Raw genomic sequence first — 20,271 nt, 5'->3', positions numbered from 1 at the left:
TCGGGAGTTCACTGAAACCTTCCTCCCACATTCCTCGACCTGTTTGCTTGGACAAGGCCAGAACACCAGGTCTGTTAGCTGACCTTGGACATGACTCCAGCATCTTGCCTTGAGTGACCTGAGCTCAGTGAGATGGATGAGCTGTGGCATGACCACCCCAGTGCCAGCTGATGGCTCTAGAAGTCAAAACACATCAGCCCATGGATGGGTTGTCATCGCCCATCGAGAGCAACCGCAGAGACATCATTGCTGGTGTCCCTCATCCTCTGTCTTGCACACCAGCAATCCTGGCCGTGCCACCAGACACCCAGGCCATGGTGCTTGTGAAGCTGTGGGGAGAGGATGCACGGGCAAAACATGGCAGGAATGAGTTGGAGAGGGTCAAACCAACCAGTGTCACAAATTTTGGGGTAAGTGTTACTCTCCTCTCCCATTAAATCTTGCACTCGCTTGCTACATGATCCCACAGGGCAGGGAGGCTGCATGGCACTGGGGCAGTTGTCTCTCTAAAAGCATTATTGACTTGCTGTCCATCTGTCCTGGCCATTCTGAGGAATCCTGCCACTCCTCTCAAGAAACCCATGTCCCCTTCCCCATCTCTTAGTGACGCAAGCGGGGCTTGGACCGGCGTTGTTCAGCTCGGTCTAGCAGGGATGGTTTTTAGGACAGGAGGGACAGGACTATGGACATCATCCTGCTGGATCCTGAGGAGCATCTGCCGCAGCTTTGGGCAGTGTGGGGCAGCTGTGGTCCTGCCTGGGAGAAGACACAACCCATCTGCCCATGTGTGGCTTCCAACAGGAGCCAGGTTGGGGTGGACCTGGCAGGCTGCCTCTTCCTCCCAAAATATGCCTGCAAGGGGAGATGGCCTAAGCGAGGATCAGTCCCAGGCTGTGCCAAGTTCTGGTCTCCATGCCCAACCCTGAACCCGCCGTAGGGCTCTACAGGGACACCAAAGCCCCTTCCCTGGTCCCCAGGGCTGGCCACCTCCATCGGACACACGCCCAGGCTGAAAGCACAGACTCAGATAAGGCCTGCTCAGAGAAAGGACTTTAATAAGATGCTGGCTTGGACAGGAGGCATTTGGGGCTGTACGGGTCTCGGGGGACAGAGATATTGTCCCCTCACAAACTGCTGGCTTCCAGGAGAGATTTCCAATGACCACAGAGCCTCGTTAAGATCAGAGCACGCCCCTGCCCATGGGGCCAGCCCTTGCTGATGAGGGCAGAGCTGGGGGGTGCAGCACCTTGGGACCACAGAGGACCATGAGCTTTGGTGTGTCCCAAGATCTGGAGGTGATGGCTGATTTTTCCTCCATCCCCTGCATTTCCCCCATTAGTAAAACACCTTTTCCAGGTAGGTGTTTAGGAAGATCCCCGTGGGGTCCAGTTTCTCCCGGACAGAGCAGAATTTGGGGAAGGCTGGGTACATCTTCTCAAAGTCCTTCCGGGTGCAGCTGTGGGCCTGCAAAAGAGAGTGTCTGGGGTGGCTGCCCATCACTGGGGCATGTGCCTCTGGCCCTGGGCCCCCACCACCACACGCTGTGGGAACCCCCTGCAGAAATGGTGGGACCTCCATCCCCTTACCTACATGCGCAGGGTGGGTAGCAAACAGGGGAACAATATCTCCTTGAAGCACCCAACACCCTCTGGGACCAGCTTGATGTGGGGGCCCTTCTCTGACCCCCACTCAACTGCAACACCCCCCCCCCACCACCGTGAGGAGCCATGATGGAGAAGAGGAAGGGACCCCCTTCTGCAAAGCATCTTCTCCCAGGGTGGGGCTGTCAGTACCTTTGCCCAGTGTGGTCTCCCACCATGTTTCTTCATGATGCCCTCGTAGGTCAGCCAGTAGTTGAGGTGGGGGACATTCTTCCCATAGGGCCTGCAGGGGGGTCAGGCAAGGAGGGCATTAGCAGAGGTTGTGGGGGGATTTGCACACCCAGGAAACCTCCTCAGAAACCCCCACCTGGGGAGAAGAACAACCCCAGAAACCCATCACAGGTTCTTCGACCAGCACCAGGTGATGGAAACCCTCTGGGAACCAGCATGGCACCAGCACTTGGGCACTTGGACCCTCACATAGGACAACATCCTCAGGAAATAGGGGTGGGTGGCTCTTGGGTGCTCCAAGGTCACCCCATTCCTTCTGGCTTGGTGCCTGCAAATGTCTGAGTGGGGTGATGAAAGGACCTGGGGGAATTAATACCTCAAACTTTCATCGACACGGAAAGCCTCAAGGACAAATTGTGGCCTTTGTGGTTGGTCTAAGGAATGAATTATCTGCCCAGGGAAGCACAGAGTGTATCAAAGGGTGCACGGCTCCGCTCCCTTTTGCCAAATTCCCTAGATAAGCCTCAAAGTGGGGGAGACGTAGGCTGAGTAAAACCATTTGTTCAGGTTAAGGCCTACACTTTAATTTACGACTATAGCCTTGGAGAAGAGCTAAAAGATGGATGAGAGAGAAAATCACCCAGCACCAGATGGAGCTAATGGCTGGATAATTGCCCAAGAAACAAAAACGGAGGAAAGGGGAAAGGTGGGGGGGAGATCGTGCCCACCAACTCAACCGACAAAAGGGTTAACGCACCCCCTTCCCCCCAAACACACACAGAACCCACGCTCCACCTTTTCCTCATCTCTCATGCAAATGAGTTCATGGAATACCTGCTTCTCCTCATCTAGTATGCAAATCAGCCAGTAAGATGAACTTGAAAAGGCAACAGAAAACGTTGCTGGGTGTGCACCCCCCCCCCCCGCAAGATTACGGGACCTGAGAGAACGCTGGAACCTGGGGTGGGGATCCCGATTCTTTGACTCCTTCCCCCCTTCCTTTTCTTTCCTTTCCTTTCTTTTCTTTCTTACAGATTTATCAATAAGAAACCACATCACTTACTGTCCTTTTCCAAGTTTAAGTTGTTTCTACTGCAAGTAAAACATTTTAACTGGTCGTTTGGTGTCATTTCACCTTAATTTAACCCAAGCGGATCACAAAACCTTCACGATTCCCCAGGCTCCCAGTACGGGTCACAAGAGGTAAGTGGGTGAAGGTTCATGAGCTCATTCAATCCAGCTCTCCAGTGCCAGCTGAGAGCTGGTGTCGGTGTGTTTGAGCTGTGGGTTTGCTGTTGCCAGTGTCTGGGCACTAACACACTGACCCAGGGAGGAAGAGGAGGAGGAGAGGGGGGTGGAATGGGGCCACGGCTCACCTGTACATGATGATGTTCACGTAGCAGCTGTCTCGCTGGAAGCAGGGACTCAGCCAGATCTCATCCCCCCGAGCGAAGCGCACCTCCACGGGGTAGTGAGCCACCATCTTGGGGTTGTTCTCCAAGGCGGCCTTCAGCTCCAGCAGAGCTTCCTTTGTCTTCTCACTGCCCAGGAGAACCCCCCAGCCCCAGTTAACAGCCAGGTCTCATCAGGTTTGAACCCCCATCCCCACAGCTCCAGCCCTGGCCCCAAGACATGGTGTGACATGGATTTGGTACCCCAGGGCAGGGATGCAGAAGGGTGCCCTTGCTAAGCTTGCAGGTAGGAATGGTTCCTCCTAGCCAGGTCCCTTTCTCCATGGCTTTGCTCCTGCTCCAGGCAGCCTAGGCACTTTTTTTGGGTGCTGAGCCCAGATGGGGATAGACAGGGAGGGTCTGCAGAGCCATTTACATGGGAATGGCCCAGTCTTGAACGTGCTGCTTGAAGCGACACTCGTAGTTGAAGATCTTGTAGCTGATGGCAATGTTCTCCACCCGGGAGCTGAAGAGGAGCCAGAAGAAGAAGCGGTTGATCCAACACACCAAGCTGGGCACAAAGGTGCTGCAGGGAAAAGAGCAGGAGGTGAGATCTGACCCCGGAGCTGCTGCCCAAGGATTTGCCAAGGGCAGGCTGTGAACTGTGATGCCACAAGCCACAGCCCAGGGATGCTGGGCAAGGGAATGTCCTCTCAAGGGCTGGAAGCAAAGCTGCAATCCTCCAAGGGTGCTGGAGCCCATAGGGTCCTGCAGTCCTCCCAGATCGCCTATGCTCACCCCACCTGATCTTGGACCTTGCACACTTACCCTAAGCTCCTTCTTCCTCCTCTTGCTGCAGGCTAGAAAAGGGGTGCTTGGTCATCACCTTCCCTCCCCCTTGAGACCTCAGTGCTTCCCAGGACCAAGAACTACTCAGGACAGGGTGGAGCGGCTGGGTGGACCCCTTGGCAGAGTCCTAAGTGGCCACAGTCCCTCTTCTTCCTCGTCATGGTACCCAGCCTGGGTCCCCTGTGCCACCAGGGTCCTGCTCCCCAGCCTAGCCTCTGCAACCCGCCTGGATCTTCTCTCTCCACACCAGCGCTCAGGACATGCTCACAGCCAAACATTGTCCTCCAAAAAGCTCCTTTGCTGCTGCAAACCCGCACTGCTTCGACACACTGCTCCATCTCTGTGCACACGAGAGGGCACTAGAGCCCCAGACATCAATCCCAGTCCTAACCCATGCACAGGAGCTTGCCTGGAGGAGAACAAGCACCTCCTTCTTCCCCAGGGACGCAGGTGCTCTGGGTGACAGTTCTCCCTTGCCGTCTTCCCTGGGACTCCCAGCAAACCAGCACAGGTTTCAATGTAGAGGTGCAGAGAACAGATCTGGATGAGGCCACCCAACCCCACTTGTCCCCTGCCACCACCCAGAGCATGGTCCTACCTGATCCAGAGCAGAAACTCCAGCAAATAGTAGCCAACAGCATAATCCCACAACCAGCTGGAGGAGGAAGAGGGGGGCTGCAAAGCCAAGCAGAGGAAGATGATGCTCATCAGGGACTAGCAGGGTTTGCATCTTCCTTGCCAGCAGGCACAAAGGTGGGAGCACATGCCTGGACCAGGACCAAGCTGGGAGTTTTGGAGAAGGGCACCCCAGGACTCCCCAGATCTCTCTCCCATGATGAAACAGGGCCAAATCCAGTCCCAGGAAGAGACCAGGCTTTATCATAAGGATGCTGGCAGCTTGGACATCCCCAGCTGCATCCATGTCCCAGGACTCCCAGACCTGCATGGGTAGAGTCCAGCCCAGCCCCAAAATGCCGTTTCCCTGGTCAGCCCCCCCATTGCAAGCCCATCCTAAAACGCTGGCTCTGGGAGGGCACCCAGTTTTGCGCACAGGCCCTTCTCCCTTCCCGCATGGAGCCCAGTGGGACCTACCTTGTTGGTGGGATCCTGGTAGATGACACTGACATTCTCACTGTGAGGGAACCACAGGAATCGGAAGTACTGGGATCTCTTCAAATGATCCTCGAGGTGATCAAGGACCTGCAACAATGAGAGAAATGGGGACTGGTCAGTGACTGTCCACCACCGTGGAGCAGGGATACTGGGAATAGGGCTTAAAGGCACCTCGGAGGACTCCTAGGAAGGCTGGGGAAGGTCCAAAGAGTCTGCCTGCAGAGTCTTGGCAAGTCTTGGGTTGGAGGGGGTGTCAATACAGCCCAGCCAAGCACCAAGGGGGTTAATAGAGATGATAGATCTAATATCTGGGGAAGGGAACAGAGCATGAGCATCATCTCCTCTGCCTTGGCCATGGCAGAGCCCCCCATCCATCAGATACTGCTGGGTCTGTATCTGGCACACACCCGAGCTTGGACCCCACATTCTCCTGCAATCACACCTCTGCAGCCCCCCAACTGCTCCATCTGTGTTCCCAGACATGAGGCAGCGCAGGCAGGGCTGGAGGGGCCCCCTCCAGCCATCAGCCATACAGTGGGACATGGCGGAGGGTTTCCAAAATCCACCTCCTGGTCCAGGGTCAGGGATGCCCTTCCCAGCTTTCACACCTTGGCAGCACATCCCTTTGCTGCTCTGGAGTCCTGGGGCAACGAGGGATGGAGCCAGGATACAACAGGGGATGGAGCCAGGATGCTACGCAGCCCTGTCCCAGAGACATCCTCAAATGCTGAATTGCCAAATTATTCATGAAGACACAAAAAAGAGCTTGAAGAAAGGCAGCTCCCTCTGCGGATGAGCTGCCTGCCAGCAGCCGAGGACAGCAAGGCACAGGGAGTCAGAGAGGGCAGGGGACAGGCAGGACCATGCAGATGATGTGGCTCGAGGGGGAGGACTGCAGCCCCAGGCCATACTCAGCCTGTTCCCGAAGCCACCGGGGGCTTGTCCCAGGGCTACTTGGAGGACACACCACTGCCTGACACAGCAGCACCCACAGAAATAAGAAGACCCTTCAGACCTCGTCCCTTCTCCCTGTCTGTGCAAGGGTAGAAGGACCCTGTGCTCACCCCGTTTTGGCTGGGCCAGCACCTCTCCCTCCTGCAAAGAGCCTCTCCAACCACCCCCCCGCTCTTCCTACAGAGATATCCCACAGCTTTGCAGAAAGATTAAAAGCCCAGCAGCTTTGCTTTAAGGAGTTTGCTTGACCCAGGAGAAGGTGCAATGACCCATGGATATAACCCCAGGAATGTCGCGGCAACATCAGCTCTGAAGCTGCTCCTTTCTGGCTGGGTCATTTGAGTTATTTGCCTTAATGAGCAATTAATCACCAGGCTGGGCTGCTTTAGCACCGAGCATTTTTCTGTGACCCTGCCACGAGGGGAGGGTCTTTGTGGGGTTGCACTGCCGTAATGCCGTGATCCTGTTAAAGCAGGGAGGATGGGAAGACAAATAGTGCATTCCTGTAGTCGGTGAGAATTAGTGCTGATGCCGTTGTCTTCATCTTCACATCTGCAGCTCCCAAAAAGCCACAAAATTTAAGATGTTCCCAAAACAGCCTATTTTCTGGCCAGAGAAGTTCTTATGTTGGAAACAGTTAACGATTGTGCAAGTAGAAGCAGGACAAAAGCCACAACCCCACATTTTCCCTGGTTTAGTTTAGGAATAAATGCACAAGTAGCTAAGACAAGCAGGGAAAAGAAGGATGCAGCTTTCCCAAGGTGATCCTGCCAACGTCTGTTTGTCTTCCAGCCACGGCGTTTGAGCGCAGAAGCAAATTGCTAGCGGGGTGACCTTTTCAATGTGCGCTTTTGATTCTTGCGATATCGGTCTGAAGAAAATAAGCCCACGACTTTGTAGGATAATTGCAGCGCAGCGGGCGAGAGCTGAAGGCAGCGAGCGAGCTGGCTTCGGCAGTCCTTGGGGACGTTGTCTGCTGGCTGAGTGCCTGAGTTGGAGGCAGAGGTCGGGTGGTGAAAATCTTGTCGCTGTAACGTGGCCAACGCACGCAACAGAGATGACCCTGGGGCACGCAGAGACCCAGGGGATTTTTCTCATCTTTGTTTCCCTCACAGGAGCCCAGAACAAATCCCTTCGCTTCATAAAGGCCGGGACAAAAGCAGCCACTTGCTTTCTTGCTTGCCAACACCCTTGAGAGCTCACTGAGCTGAGGGTCAGGCACCCCACCTGCTGCAGTGCAGGTTTGGGTGCTCCAGATGGTCTTCAGGGAAAGGACAAGGATGGGACAAGCGGCAGATGTGGCCAAGGTGTTGTAGAGGATGAAGCACAAGAAGTCACTGGCACACATCCCATAGGTCCATCAAAGCAGTGAAGGGGAGCCAGGGAGCATGGAGAGCCTGAATTTTGGGAGAGGAGATGGATGCTTAGCCCCCCCTTTTGCCTGCGTGCTGCCTGTGCCCGCCAGGATCCCACCGCATCAGGGGACCATGTCTGAGCACCAGCTGGAAGAGCCACTTCCATGCACTGAGGCAAAACCCAACATTTCTGGCTAGGGCGGCCAAGGTCAGGCCCAGCAGTGGTGAAAGGATTTAGGCACTGGGTGGTCTTGGAGGAGCTGGGTTTGAGGGGTCCATCCCAGTGCCTGAGACATCCCCCAAAGGGTTAGGATTTGGGTTAGGGTTAGGAAGTGGTAGGCTCAGACCAAAAGAAGCCCTTCTTCACCCACCAGGTCGCTGAGCTTGCAAGTTTGCAGGTGGTTAAAAGTTTACATGGGTTCAGAAGCCGATCAGAGACCTTCTTGGAAGAGAAACTCATTGCATTATTTCATATATACAAACTACCTCCAGCTCAGGGAGCCCCAACGCTGCAAAGATCAGGGGAAAAAGTATAATCTCTGAGTCTGACCCATCCTCATCAACCTCCCAGCAGGTTTGGGGCAAGGGGAGGCTGACTCCATCCCTGCCACCCTCCAGGGATGCTCTGCAGGTCTCTCTGGTGACCTCAGCGGTGCAATGAACCCTCTCAGTCTCATGTCTTTTTCCTGGTCATTGTCAGCAGCTGAGTTTATCCCAGTGATAAAGATAATCACGAGGCCAGAAAAGAAAGCATGCAGATCTTATATAACCACAAATTCAAGCCTGACTCCTCTGACACATATATTATTTGCAATGTCTTAGATAACTCAGGCTTAAATATTTCAAGCAACCTGCTCCCTTGCCATTATTCTCTTCCGCTTCAATGGGCCACTTGACATGAAAGCCAGAGATCTGGAAGCAGGCGAGGAGCAGCAATGACCGAGAATTGATAAAGGCATTAATATTTACCCAGTGCATTCTCATTTCATCCTCCTAACAGCCCTGAGGGACAGGGAAAATTGGCTGAGCTGTGCAGGGGGCATAGCCCGGGCAGATGATGCTGAGCAGGGTAAAGCTGGGCCTGGGTTACCTGCCCTGCTCAGGATAGCAGGGTTATCCTGCACATGAGCTTAAGTTTCCTAGCTAAAAGGCAGATTAGGAGGTGTAAAACAACCCTCAACCTGGCAAGAAGGTGCTAGAGGAGGCAGTGAAGGTCCAAGCAGTCTGGCAGGGTGGGTGAGGACCAAGCTGTAAGGAGCTGCCAGATTCCCACCACATTTAAACATAGTTAAATGCATTTAAAGAGGGGAACTCCTTGCTGCAGGACACCAGGGAAGTCGCAGCTCAGGGAGCAAACAGGCAATTCACAGGCAAAAATATACTCCTGAGCCATGAAACACGAACTCATCACCTCTGCAACTGGAAACACCAGTAATGAACGCACAGGAGGCTGCGAGGGCACCCTGGACAAATATCTTGGCAGGTTTCCCTTATTCGTCTGTCTTCCCTCCCCACCTCCCAGGAAAAATAAGACCCTGCAGTGTTCCAGCTGTGGTGCGGCTGCTCTCGGGGCGGGTGGCAGCAGGCAGGGAGAGACGCTGATGGACTCAGGTAACACACACGTAGCTCTCTGTCCCCCCCCCCGGCCAGCCCAGCTCTCCGTGGCACAGCACAAGCACCCCTGGGTCGCTTTGGATCGGGGCTCACGAAGAAGATACTGCAACAGCACGTTAAATTTACATTCCTGGTGGTGTTCAAGCCACCCCGACGGGGCACTGAATAATTCAGTCCTTAAAAAATTAAGGACAGCGCTTCTCGGAGCTTTACTGGTGCTGTGGCTCTGATCAATCCTGCAACAAATTTTGCTGCTTTTGTCCAAGGACTATTTATTTTTCATGAGCCCAACTTAATGAATGCTTGTGCTGTCGTTAGCCAGGGCTGGAACTGGACTTGTGAGACTTGAATGAGGCAATGGAAGAGGATGCTGCCAAGACTGGCCCAGCAGGGACAACCGACCTCGCAGGAGGACAAGGATGATCAGTGGTTGAAGCAGATCCAAGCTCCTGGAGAGGTTCCTTTCCACCACCACTGGTTTCTTCCTCCTGGTGGACTTCATGCCTCAGTTTCCCCATCCAGAAATCAAACTCCTTCCAGTGAATGCAGTGAGTCCACCCAGCATTTTGAAGGCCACCAGGTCTTTCAACTTGCAGGTGGCCCCTTCTCTGTAGGCTTTAGCCTGTGCAGTGCTGCAGCCCCCAGCAATGAACCGGTGCCAGAGACCTGGGATGAGCTGAATGATTGCTCAGCTCAAGGTCACATCCTGACACAGCAGTTGTGCCAGGCTGTCCTAGTCATGGAGCGGCTGAGCATCAGCTGGAACAGCTCGCTCCATCCAACTTCCCAGCACTGTGAGGGTGGGAGGGCTCCAAGGAAATGCATCCAGTGGTTAAAAGGAGTTTATATAATGGCAGAGACACGGAAAGTGGGTTTTGATGTGTTCCCAGGAGAAAGAATTCCTTCAAACTGCTCTGTAGAAATGCCCACTGGGCCTTCAAAAGGCTTTCTGAGGGAACCAGATCACACCCACCATTGGCCACAGAGCCACGTGGAGACCTCGTAAAGCCCAGGAGATGCCCTGCCCCCAAAAAGAGCATTTCATGCCTCTTTTGAGGGAAATCAGCCTGTCTCAGCCTGGTTCCTGCCCGGGATGGAAAGCTCAGCTGGAGGAAACCACTATCCAGCACTGGGCATCCTGTACCAGCATGCCAGGACACTGTCCCCAGTGCCTCAGCCGCATCCTGAACAAGGACCTAAGCTTCTCCTGCTCTCCATGGTCAGCTAAGTGCCCATTCATAGGCTACATGCAAGATGCTGTCTTCAGGAGGGACATGGCCATGAAGAGGGGACAAGGAGAGGGGGGATGGTGGGACAGCAGAACTTGAGGAGAAGCAGTCAGCATGTGAAACATTCAGAGCCATGCAAGATCCTGATCTTTGAGAGAGCAGGTCAGAAACACTCCTCAGAAAGTCACCTTCCTTGGGGATGCCCAGATGGGCCAGTTACTAGCACCATACACCTTAGCCTGGGTAGTTTGGACCTTTGGTAAGACAGAGACAAAGTCCAGTAGCAACACAACAAGTAGTTTAAAGGGCATTTTCCATCACACACCCCAAATGCAACTCTGGGGTTGGATCTTGATACGGGATTTGTTCAGTCTGGCCCTTGAAACGTGTCACCCATCGCACTTCTCATCCCCAGCACGGTTTGCCCCAAGTTCAGCTCAAAAAAAGAATCAAACCCAACTTCACATTGGGAGATGGAGAACCCCATCCCTAAAAATACCGAGGACTCACACACACGAAAGGACCAAGTTATTATCAAGATCACAAGATGCTCATGGACTATTTTAAGGGGCCCATCTGTTGCTGGGAAAAACAAGGCTCTCGTTAGCTGAGCAGCAGGAGACAACGAGCTGGGAGATGGCACTTCCTTGGAGAGCACAGGGCTTGTGGGAGCAGCCATGTCCTCTGGGATGCTGCTCCACTTCTCCGGGACCCAGCTAGGCCCTGCCTGCCTCCAGGGATGCTGGCTCAACACAGGCACAGTCTTCTCCCTGCTCTTGCTTAGTCCAGGCAGCTCATCAGACCAGCCCACAATTTCCAGCAAGGGCAATTTTCTCCAGCTGGAACATTAAATCTGCATTAGGCTTAGTCATGCGTGCCTGGAGTTACCAGATCTCCACTGACCTGCTGGTGCCTGTGAACACCGGGTTAAACAGAGCAGAGGCGTTGGCTGATCCGTCTCGCGGTGACGTTTCCCGTGGACAGAAGCAAGTGCCGAGGGCGGCAGCGCTGACGCCCACAGGCTCCTTCTAACTTGATTGAGCTGGAGCCTCCATCCTCGGCCCAGGGAAGATGAAGCTGATGGCTACAGGCAAACCTCCATCCCTGCTCCTGGGGGACTGCTGGCACCGCACAGCCCGAAGCAGCTCTTCCCCTGGCTTATCCCTGCCTGCAGCGAGGCTCAGGCATCACTCACCAGATGGGGGAAGAGTTTAAAACCCACAGGGTTGTATGCGAGGGATAGACCACAGCTGGAGGAGGGGGTCTGATTTCTGTCACCTCCGGGTGGGGGACAATTGATGCTGAGATGTGAGGATGATGCTGCAGAGAGGCGAAGATGTGAGGACATTGACAGGGGTCTCGTTGTCCAGCTTTTTGCCTAAAGAAGGCACTGGCTGTCCTTCCAGCGAGCAAAGACCTTGCCAGCCCCAAATCTGAATCGAAGGTGAAACTAAGAAAAACAGGAGAAGCTTTTTCACCCTCTTCTCACTTGGTCCTTAGTCCCACTGGCGGCACGCGGTTCCCGCCAGCCACCTTGAACCCAGCCAGGAGGTCTCTCCTGAGCAGGAGCCCTTTGCTCCTTGGGATCTCAGGTTTGCAACGTACCCCATGCCAACGCAGCGTCTCCGAGCTGGGGATCGTGCTCAGGAGCAGGCAGCAGGCCAGCCCTCCCACAGCACCGTGGTCCCATCTCCCCTGCCAGGACCCAGAAGATGTCTCTGAAGGACACAGCCATGTCCCAGCTCAGGGTGACTCTCCGCAGCCCAAGGTGAGCACAGAAAGTCTTTGGCAGGTTTCTGAGGACACTAGAAGCCACCAGCCTTCTCCTGCAGCCCTGAGCCACTCGGGGGCTGCACAGAGGTTGGTCCGGGGCAGTAAAATGAGCTATTTGAATCTCAGGCTGGATAAATGCAAAAAATCTGCATCAATCTGGACTAGTTTTAAAAGAGGAGTTTGGGAACAGCTCAGGGGTGAGCATGGCAATGATGAAACAGGTGAGGTTTCACGTCACCTTCACATGCCTGAGCTGTCCTAGGCCAGATGTGAAGCTGGGAATGGACTCAACTTCTCCCAGAGATGGTGCCTTGCGCTTCTCCAAAACCACCAGGAATAATAAATAAAGGAAACAACTTTCATCTCCGTGTCTTTCCCCACAGCTCTCCCTCCCTGCCCAGCTCCCCCAGGCCTGATGCAGAGGCGTGGCAGCAGAGGGTCCCAGTGCGAGGTGCAGAGGTCCCACCTGTTTTTTTGGTGAGGAGTGAAGAACTCCTCAGTGTAGACTCACAGCAGCTTGGGCTTCCCCACCCAGCCTCCTCCCAGATTCTGTGGCCAGCAAAGCTGCCAGAGCACACTCAGCCCTCGCCTCTGCTCCATGCAGCACTCCTGGGAACGAAGCAAATGTCTTCCCACTGCACAAAGGGACCCAGCACCCCCATTTCCCACCACCCCCCTGGCTCAGCTTGCAGCTACACCAGGGGCTGCACCCCAAGCCCTGTTTTGCTCCTGAACATCAGCTGCATGATGCAATGTCTTGCTGCAGGTCCTGACCACCCACCTGCCCTACGTGGTGCAGAGGTGGCACTCATGAGTACCTCTCCTCCCCAATCCACTACCTGCACCTCTCCGGTCCAAGAAGATGCTGCTCCCACCCATGGGAAGTTAAAGTGGCATTTTATGATGAAACATGGTTTTTTCTTCCTCTCCTTTGTCACTCTGGAGATGTTTCATTGAATCATAGAATGGTTTGGGTAGGAAAGGACATCAAATATCATCGAGTTCCAACCCCCTGCCCCGGGCAGGGACACCTTCCACTAGCCCAGGTTGCTCAAAGCCCCGTCCAACCTGGCCTTGAACCCTTCCAGGGATGCTGCATGTGTCCAGCTTAAAGGACACTGTGAAGCACGTCATGAAGATGCACAAGGAATGCAACCTACACACACCCGTGGGATGTTTCTACTGAAGCTTAACCACTTCCCAGTCTCCCTCCGACCATGTCACCTCACTGAGAATTTTGCTTATCCCCAAGGAGGCTTTGAAAGCATTGCCCACATCATACCTCGGTGAGGGTGGAGGGGAAGGCCACCTCGTGCAGGTGGAACTGGGGCACGCACTGGAAGGTGACGGTGAGCACGATGCCCAGGCAGCCGAGGTGCAGGCGGGCAGCCTGGAAGATGTCTGCATTGATGGACTCGGAGCACTCCAGGATCTCCCCTGAGGCTGTCAGCAGTGTGAGTGCTATGACCTGTCAAGAAGGGAACAAAGCTTCCGTGAGCATTCAGTGTGTCCCATCTCCATGCCAAGACCTTGCATTCACCCCAAAACTTAGGGTTAGGGGCTAAGAAGGGAGACCCCCACTACCAGGGTGTTTTCTGCTGAGCTTGGCTCTGCCAGCCCCTCTCCTGCCACCTTTGATGTAGTCACGCAAAAGGGTCCTTCTCTCTCTGCAGGATGCTAGGAAAAGCCATCAAAGAAGTAAAACTGCCCCAAATTACTTCACTTCTCCATAGCCATCGGTGGAATCACCATACAGGATTTGAGTTAGGAGTTGAGGATTTTCCTAAGTGTCTAGTTAAAAATAGCCCTGGGCCCCGCAGAGGGAGGCTCCAATACAAGAAGAACTGCTTTCCCCTTCCTCCAGAGCTGCTCATTGCATTATAAGACCATAAAGCACAGGGACAGAGGAGTTTTGAGCTGGATCATGTTTTGGCTGGCAGATGAGGAGTTCCCACTCTGCGTGGGGGCCTTGGGGGCCATTCCGGTGGGATAGGACCCCTCCTGCTTGCAGTGTGCTCCTTCCTTACTCCAGGGCTGGGCACAGCAGACCCAGACTGGGGGATGGGACGTCTCTCCTGAAGCCCTCGAGATGTTGATTTCCGTGCATCGACACGCTCCCGACTCCTGTCTCACCTGGGTGGGGAGGATCCCGTGCTTGATCCCAGTGTTGTGTGTCCCTGTCCCGATCATACCAGCTGCTGCCACCTCAGAAACAGCTCCTAAACTGGGGGCAGATGAAGGGATTGAGTGAGGACCTCAGTCTGTGGGAGATGGAGGGAGGCACAGCCCACCGTGCCAGGCATTACACCACGTGCAGACCCTGCACAGAGACCCCCAGTACGTGCCCCCCTGCCCCAATGAGCAGGGTTTTCCACACCTCAGGGTACCCTGCAGCAAGGGGTGGGTTTGTTGGCCACATGTGCACATCTCCATGGGACATTTCTATCAGGATGCTGCTATAGTCAATGGGAAGAGGCAGCTGGTGAGCGCAGGTCACCGCGGTCAACTCAGCTGTGTACCATCTCTCAAGTCCCCACCTCTCCCCACCAGCCTGGAGTGGTGCACTGGGGTGGAGACATCCCTCCCATATGAATTCAGAGCAAGGGGTGAGGAACTTGAGTTTACCCCAGAAACAGCTCTGTGGAGCAGGGCTGGAAGCACCATCCACAAGCATAAGGGCTGCAGACAAAGGTCCATCCCTCCAACCATGGCCAAGGCGGGCACATGGGGATGGTAGAAGGTTAAAGCAAAGAGTGTGCTGTTCCTGCCATTTCCCCCAAATATTCCTCCAGCTCCCAACAGCTGGGGAGCAGGGACCTCCTGAACCAGACATGGTTTCTAGGACGTTTGCAAGCCTCGGTGGACTCTCCTCCATGAAGGAGTCCTGCTCACCTGACCCGCACTGTTGGCCATCTGCTCAGTGGGGCTTATTTCTCTGAACCCTCACCCTGGCCCTGGCCATGGGTCTGACAAACCCATCGCTCTTATCAACAGAGGAATGCAGATATTGAGCTAGACCCTAATTAAAGAGCAATTTCTTCCCCGAGGTCAGCAAATGAAGAAGATGGAGTGTGAGAAATGCTCTCCGTGGCTATTTGCTTTCCAAATCCCTGTCTGAATGTGGTGCTCTCCAAGTCCTCCAAGATACCCACTGCTAGGGAGAACCACGTGTGTTGGAGGCAGAGGGATCAGTTGGGATCAGCTTGAAGCATCCCACCCTCTGCCCCAGATTGCCCTGGACCCTCAGACCACCACTTCCACTTTCTCTTCTGGGGACAGCAGACATCCCAAAGCAATGCAGAACAAAGACTCTCCCAAGCCTTCTAAACTATTCCAATAGCTAATTGCTGTTTGCCATTAAAAACCCATTTCTAGCCTAATTTTGTCTACCATTGGCCTCCTTTGTCCAGAGCTGCCTGCTGTCAGCCTCTGCCCCATGCAAGGCATCCCTAGGAGGGATGTTCTCATCTTTTTAGGGCCAGGAAGTGAAAAGTTTTTGTTTGTGGCATGGGAAGGACCAGCCTCGTGGGTGCAGTGAGAAAAACAGGGTTGGTGTGGGGATAAAGACTCCCCTTGCTCTAAGGCAGGATCCTCCACCATGGAGGGGGTTGACCTGTGGTCTGCAGGACTCTGGTGGAAGACCAGATCCTGAAGTAAAAGCTCTTCAAATATCCCTGGTTTGCCTGGGAGGATGCCCAGGCACGGCCCCACACACGTATCCAACTCACTTGGCCAGGGCCAGCCCGTGCTTGCTCAGCTCGACGTTCAGATCCGAGAGGAAAATCCCACCTTCCACAGTCACTTGCTGCTTCTCCTTGTCCACCTGCAAAGGATGGGAGGGGAGAGGGGAAGGTCACACAGCTCAGAGGAGAAACACCCCGTGGAAAACACCTCTGTTCTGCCCAGTGCATTGATGGCTACAGCAGAGCCCCGTACCATGAGGGCCTTGCTCCATCCTGAGCTCCCACCTCTCTCAGACCTTCACCCAGCCGAATGGTGCCACTGGTTCATGCCCTTGGTCCAGACCCCGCTCCCCTCTGCTGTCCCCGGTCTCAGGGGTGTGTCACCTCTCCCATAACTTCTCCCAGGTGTTGGTCAACACAAGGGAGAAGATAACGCCCCAGCAAAGCTCTTCCCTCTGCCCTCCTGCCTGGCTCAGCCAGCTCCCGGTGGAAGGAGAGCTTATTCACCCCACTTCTGACAGACAGAGCTGTCAGGAGGGAGCCATTCCTTAATTACTTATCTCTGTCAATTACCACTAACGATCCAGCTCTCAAAATATGCTGCTAGAGTCAGGATGTTTTCACCTTCAGCTGCACACACACACACACACACACGTACAGAAACACACGTGTATGTATGCACAGATGCACGCACACACATGACAGGCATGCACACACGCATGTGTGCATGCACACACAACACGCAGGCACGCACACATGTGTGGAGACGGTCCTCTCGCTGTTTATACCCAGCAGGCCGTGCAACCCCAGTAAGAGCCCAGTATGTCCCTACACACCGGAGGTCTGGATGCAAAGCAGAGGGCAGGAAAACCCCCTCCCAGCAGCTCTTGTTTCCCCAGGGTTGTTCAGGATCTGATCTACGGGCAACCTGGAAGAGCTGTTTCCTCCCCAGTGTCATCAGATGGATCAAACCCCCACGGGGACATTTCCCACTTGACACAAACCACAGAGCACCAACATCCAGTCGGGTCTTTGCCAAGGCTGCTGTGCCTAAGGCACCTTTGCAAGCTCGCCTCAAGCTCGCCACGAAAGGTGATCCTGCCAGGTACCTGCTGCCCACCCAGCAGACTGTGCTGTGATGAGGACAACGTGCCAAGGTTAAGCCCTTGCTGCACGCACGCCAGGAAAACGTCGCTTCTTTGCATTTTTACAGCTGCTCCATATGCTTCCAAGGCACAAGGGATGCTTTTACACCGGGAAAAAATGTGCATCCCGCAGCTTTGCACCAGTATTTAGGGGTCTGGTTTAGGAAAATTCCTGTCTGTGAGGAGAGGAAAACCTCTCCACCCCTTCACCTCCCACCCTGGCTATGGCAGTGTGGGTGCAATGCCTCCCAGCCCTCGGTGGCACATGAATAGGGGTGCCACTGTGTTTTAGGGCCACCCACGTCACCTTCCAGAAGCTGATCTCACCTTGAGGACCCTGTTCATCTTCCCCATCTGGATCATGAAGTCATCGGTGCAGGCGATGTCCGAAGGGGAGTGACCGCCCCCCACCACCTTCACCCTCTTGTCCTGCTTCCTGGCCATATCCAGGATCTGCAGAGACAACAGGCAGCCCTGAGCACCCAACATCTCCCTCAAAGCTGTGTGCTAAGGGCGGTGCCAGAGGCACTGAGACATCCCAAGCTGAAATCTCACCCATGGTTACATCCATTTACTTGGATAACTCATCATCTGGGGTTAACACCATCCCTGGAGCCCAGACACCTCCTAAGACAGCCCTTAGGATCATCCCTGGGGTTGGACTAGATGACCTTTAAAGGTTCCTTCCAACCCAAACCATTCTATGATTCTGTGATCCCAAAAGAGGCGATGCCCACCTCAGACACCCTAGGGTGACAGAGGCATCACTGGGGTGACAAAAGTGACCCAGGACTCCCACCCCTCAGCATGGCACCTGGGGCAGGCAGGGGACCCCAGAAGGATGCCGGATGCTGGTGCCCAAGGAACAGAGTCCAACTGGAGCCAGGTGTGAGTTTTCTGCATCTTTTAGGTGTTTGACACATCTGCTGGAGAACATCTGCAGTTCAGTAGGATGGGCCATCTCTAAGGCTAAGGGAAGGACTCCCTGTCACCATCTGTGACTTCTCTGACTGAACGTGATGGAGCATCACAGCCCTTCCTGGCCTTTCCTCCTCATCATTTCTAACGGGTTGTCTCCTAGAAGTACCCTCCTTACCTCCCGGATCTCCTCCACTGAGGTGGGCTGGAAGTACAGCTCCGGAGAGGAGCCATAGGTCTTGGCCCAGTTCTGGAACTTGACTCCTCCTTGGCCGTGAACCTGGACCAAAAGCAAGAGCTAAAGCAGAAGAAAGCAAGCACCTCCTCTTCTTTTCCACACAGCTCATCCTTTGTCCGCCAAGACCACTGTGCCAGAGCCAACTTTCCAAAAGGATTAATTATTTATGGACACAGAGGTTCATCTCAACCCCTTGTGTCTGTAGAGCAGAGATGTCTCCATGGGAGCAAGTCAGCCTGGGCTCCCTTGGCAGTCAGTGGGGAGAAGTGGGAGGGCCCCTGGGCTGGCTGAGACATCTCCCTTGCATGCAGCGCATCTCTTCCTCCTACAGCACGAGGTGTGCTGGGGTCCTCTTGGTTTGTGTGGCCTCTTCTGCTCTGGTCTCCTCCCAGACCTGGTCTCACCACCCATACCTACCTTGTGGCCCATTGGCATGGCCCAGTATCCCCAGATGGCCTCATCATGAGGGGCTAACTGGGCCCAGGCTGGGACCTCCCTCCAACATCAGCCACCCATCCTGAAACACTGTCCCCAGGCCTGGCATGACAGGGTGAGCCAAAAGCCCCAAGCCTATCCCATCTCCAGGGCTGAACCCAAGGCAGGGCATTCCCAGGGTGGTTTGGATGGGTCCTGGCTGCGGAGGGACAGTTTCTCACTGCCCGTGGCCAGCCCAGCTGCGGTTTGGGCAAGGAAGGACCTGGCCTGGGGTTGGGCACCAAGGCCCAGAGAAGATGGTGAGTCCCCCTGCCCTAGCCAGGACTGGGTCCAACGTGCCCCACCAACACAACAGTGTCCCACCTTGGCTGCAGGACATGATTTATTCCCTTGCGACATCCTGTGTTCTCCTTCCTCCGGCTCTCTCCAGCCTCCTCTCCCTCAGCAAACCCTCCGCCTTCCACCTCCCCCCTCTGCCCTCAGCTCATTTTCCTTCTCTCCATCTCTAGGATGGGTTCAGCTCCCATTCAAAGAGCAGACCCCCAAACAGGCCAAACTTCTCCAGGGGTGCAGAAGGGGTTCTCCCAGGGGTGTCTGCAGCATCCCCCACCCCCTGCCACCCCCTTTCCCCACCGCCCCCGCCCCCCCAGGCTGTTTTTAGGGGCTGGGCAGGGCAGGGACTGCGGATGGCCCATCACCCTGCCCAGGGAGGTGACATTGCCTGGAGCCAGGGCCATTAAGAAGCTCTTGCAGATAGCCCAGATAGCAGCAGGGAGCCCTCGGGGCGAGGGGGAGGTGGGGTTGGGGCTGCCCTACAGAATCCCCCATGCATGTTAAAACCAGGAGTTGGCCTGTGAGCCAGGGTAGAGAGGGAGAGAGAGAAAAAAAAATTTAAAAAAACCCGAAAAGGACAAAATGGAGGAAACTGAAAACCCATGGGTTAGAAAACCTGACCTGATTTATCCAGGGAATCTGCTGGCTTTTCTTCCTTCTCTCTTTTCCAAGACCTTTCCTATTTCTCATCATGGCGATGTTGGTTATTAAATTTATATTAAAGTTGGTAATAAAACTGCGTCGTCCCAACAGCCCTGACCATGGCGTGTAGCTCCGCGCTACCTGGACCACCCTTCCCACCCTCGAAAAAAGTGAGAAATTCCCCTCTTGGCTGCACTGGTTTTTTCTTACCATCGCCTCGGCCGCTCGGTGAGATGCTGGGGAGCGAGCAGGACTCTGGCTGCTCTGGCACCGGGGACGAGGGGTGATCCTGGCCAGTTCAAGGCTGACAGAGCTTGTCCCTGTCCTGTGGCTCAACAAGGAGCTTCTCTCCAGGCTGGGAGGATAATGAATAACAGCCCTTCCCTTGGGATTTGCCTGATTCCCTGGGGGAGGAGAGGGGCTGAGCCCTTTGCTCCTGACTGGCAGAGCAGGATCTGAACAAGGATTTGAACCCACATCCTACAGGGATGCTGTGAACTCTGAGAGTTTTGGGGAGAAACTGCTTCATTTTTGGGGGTCCTCACCCTGGAGTGGGTCCCCTGAACTTGCAGCCTTTGCACTGGGTAAACTGGGCAAAGGGGAGAATGAGGGAAAAGGCCCTGCCAGGTTTTGGGGGACCCGACGGCGGGTGCATGTTGGGGATTCAAGCAGTGGGTGATGCGACGGCTTCGCATTGCATGGCCACGTGCAAAACGGGTGCTGGGGGTCTTTGCTCCCCACCTTGCAAGGAGGAGGATGCTCCAGGC

At 54.7% G+C, this 20,271-nt stretch overlaps 1 protein-coding gene across 1 annotated transcript; it reads right to left on the bottom strand.

The window, feature by feature from the left end:
* Positions 1–1,038: 1,038 nt before the first annotated feature.
* Positions 1,039–19,835, bottom strand: LOC141921932 (L-gulonolactone oxidase-like). Its single transcript, XM_074820871.1, has 12 exons — positions 19,715–19,835; positions 18,035–18,136; positions 17,266–17,391; positions 15,839–15,933; positions 14,244–14,334; positions 13,393–13,578; positions 5,165–5,272; positions 4,671–4,747; positions 3,660–3,809; positions 3,209–3,373; positions 1,794–1,884; positions 1,039–1,464 (listed from the first exon to the last, which is right to left on the bottom strand). The coding sequence occupies exons 1-12, from the start codon at positions 19,715–19,717 to the stop codon at positions 1,336–1,338; spliced, it is 1,323 nt and encodes a 440-aa protein (XP_074676972.1). The 5' UTR covers positions 19,718–19,835; the 3' UTR covers positions 1,039–1,335.
* Positions 19,836–20,271: the final 436 nt, after the last annotated feature.

The sequence above is a fragment of the Strix aluco genome, chromosome 3 (assembly GCF_031877795.1).
Source record: "Strix aluco isolate bStrAlu1 chromosome 3, bStrAlu1.hap1, whole genome shotgun sequence".
NCBI classification, from domain to species: Eukaryota; Metazoa; Chordata; class Aves; order Strigiformes; family Strigidae; genus Strix; species Strix aluco.
Note: the sequence above shows the minus strand (reverse complement) of the source record. Positions and strands in the feature narration are given on the sequence as shown.

Coding starts and splice junctions, on each gene's coding strand:
- LOC141921932 (XM_074820871.1), bottom strand. Junction 14,335..15,838: donor CACGGGCTGGCCCTGGCCAA/GTGAGTTGGATA, acceptor ATCTGCCCCCAG/TTTAGGAGCTGTTTCTGAGG. Junction 3,810..4,670: donor GAGTTTCTGCTCTGGATCAG/GTAGGACCATGC, acceptor TTTTCCCTGCAG/CACCTTTGTGCCCAGCTTGG.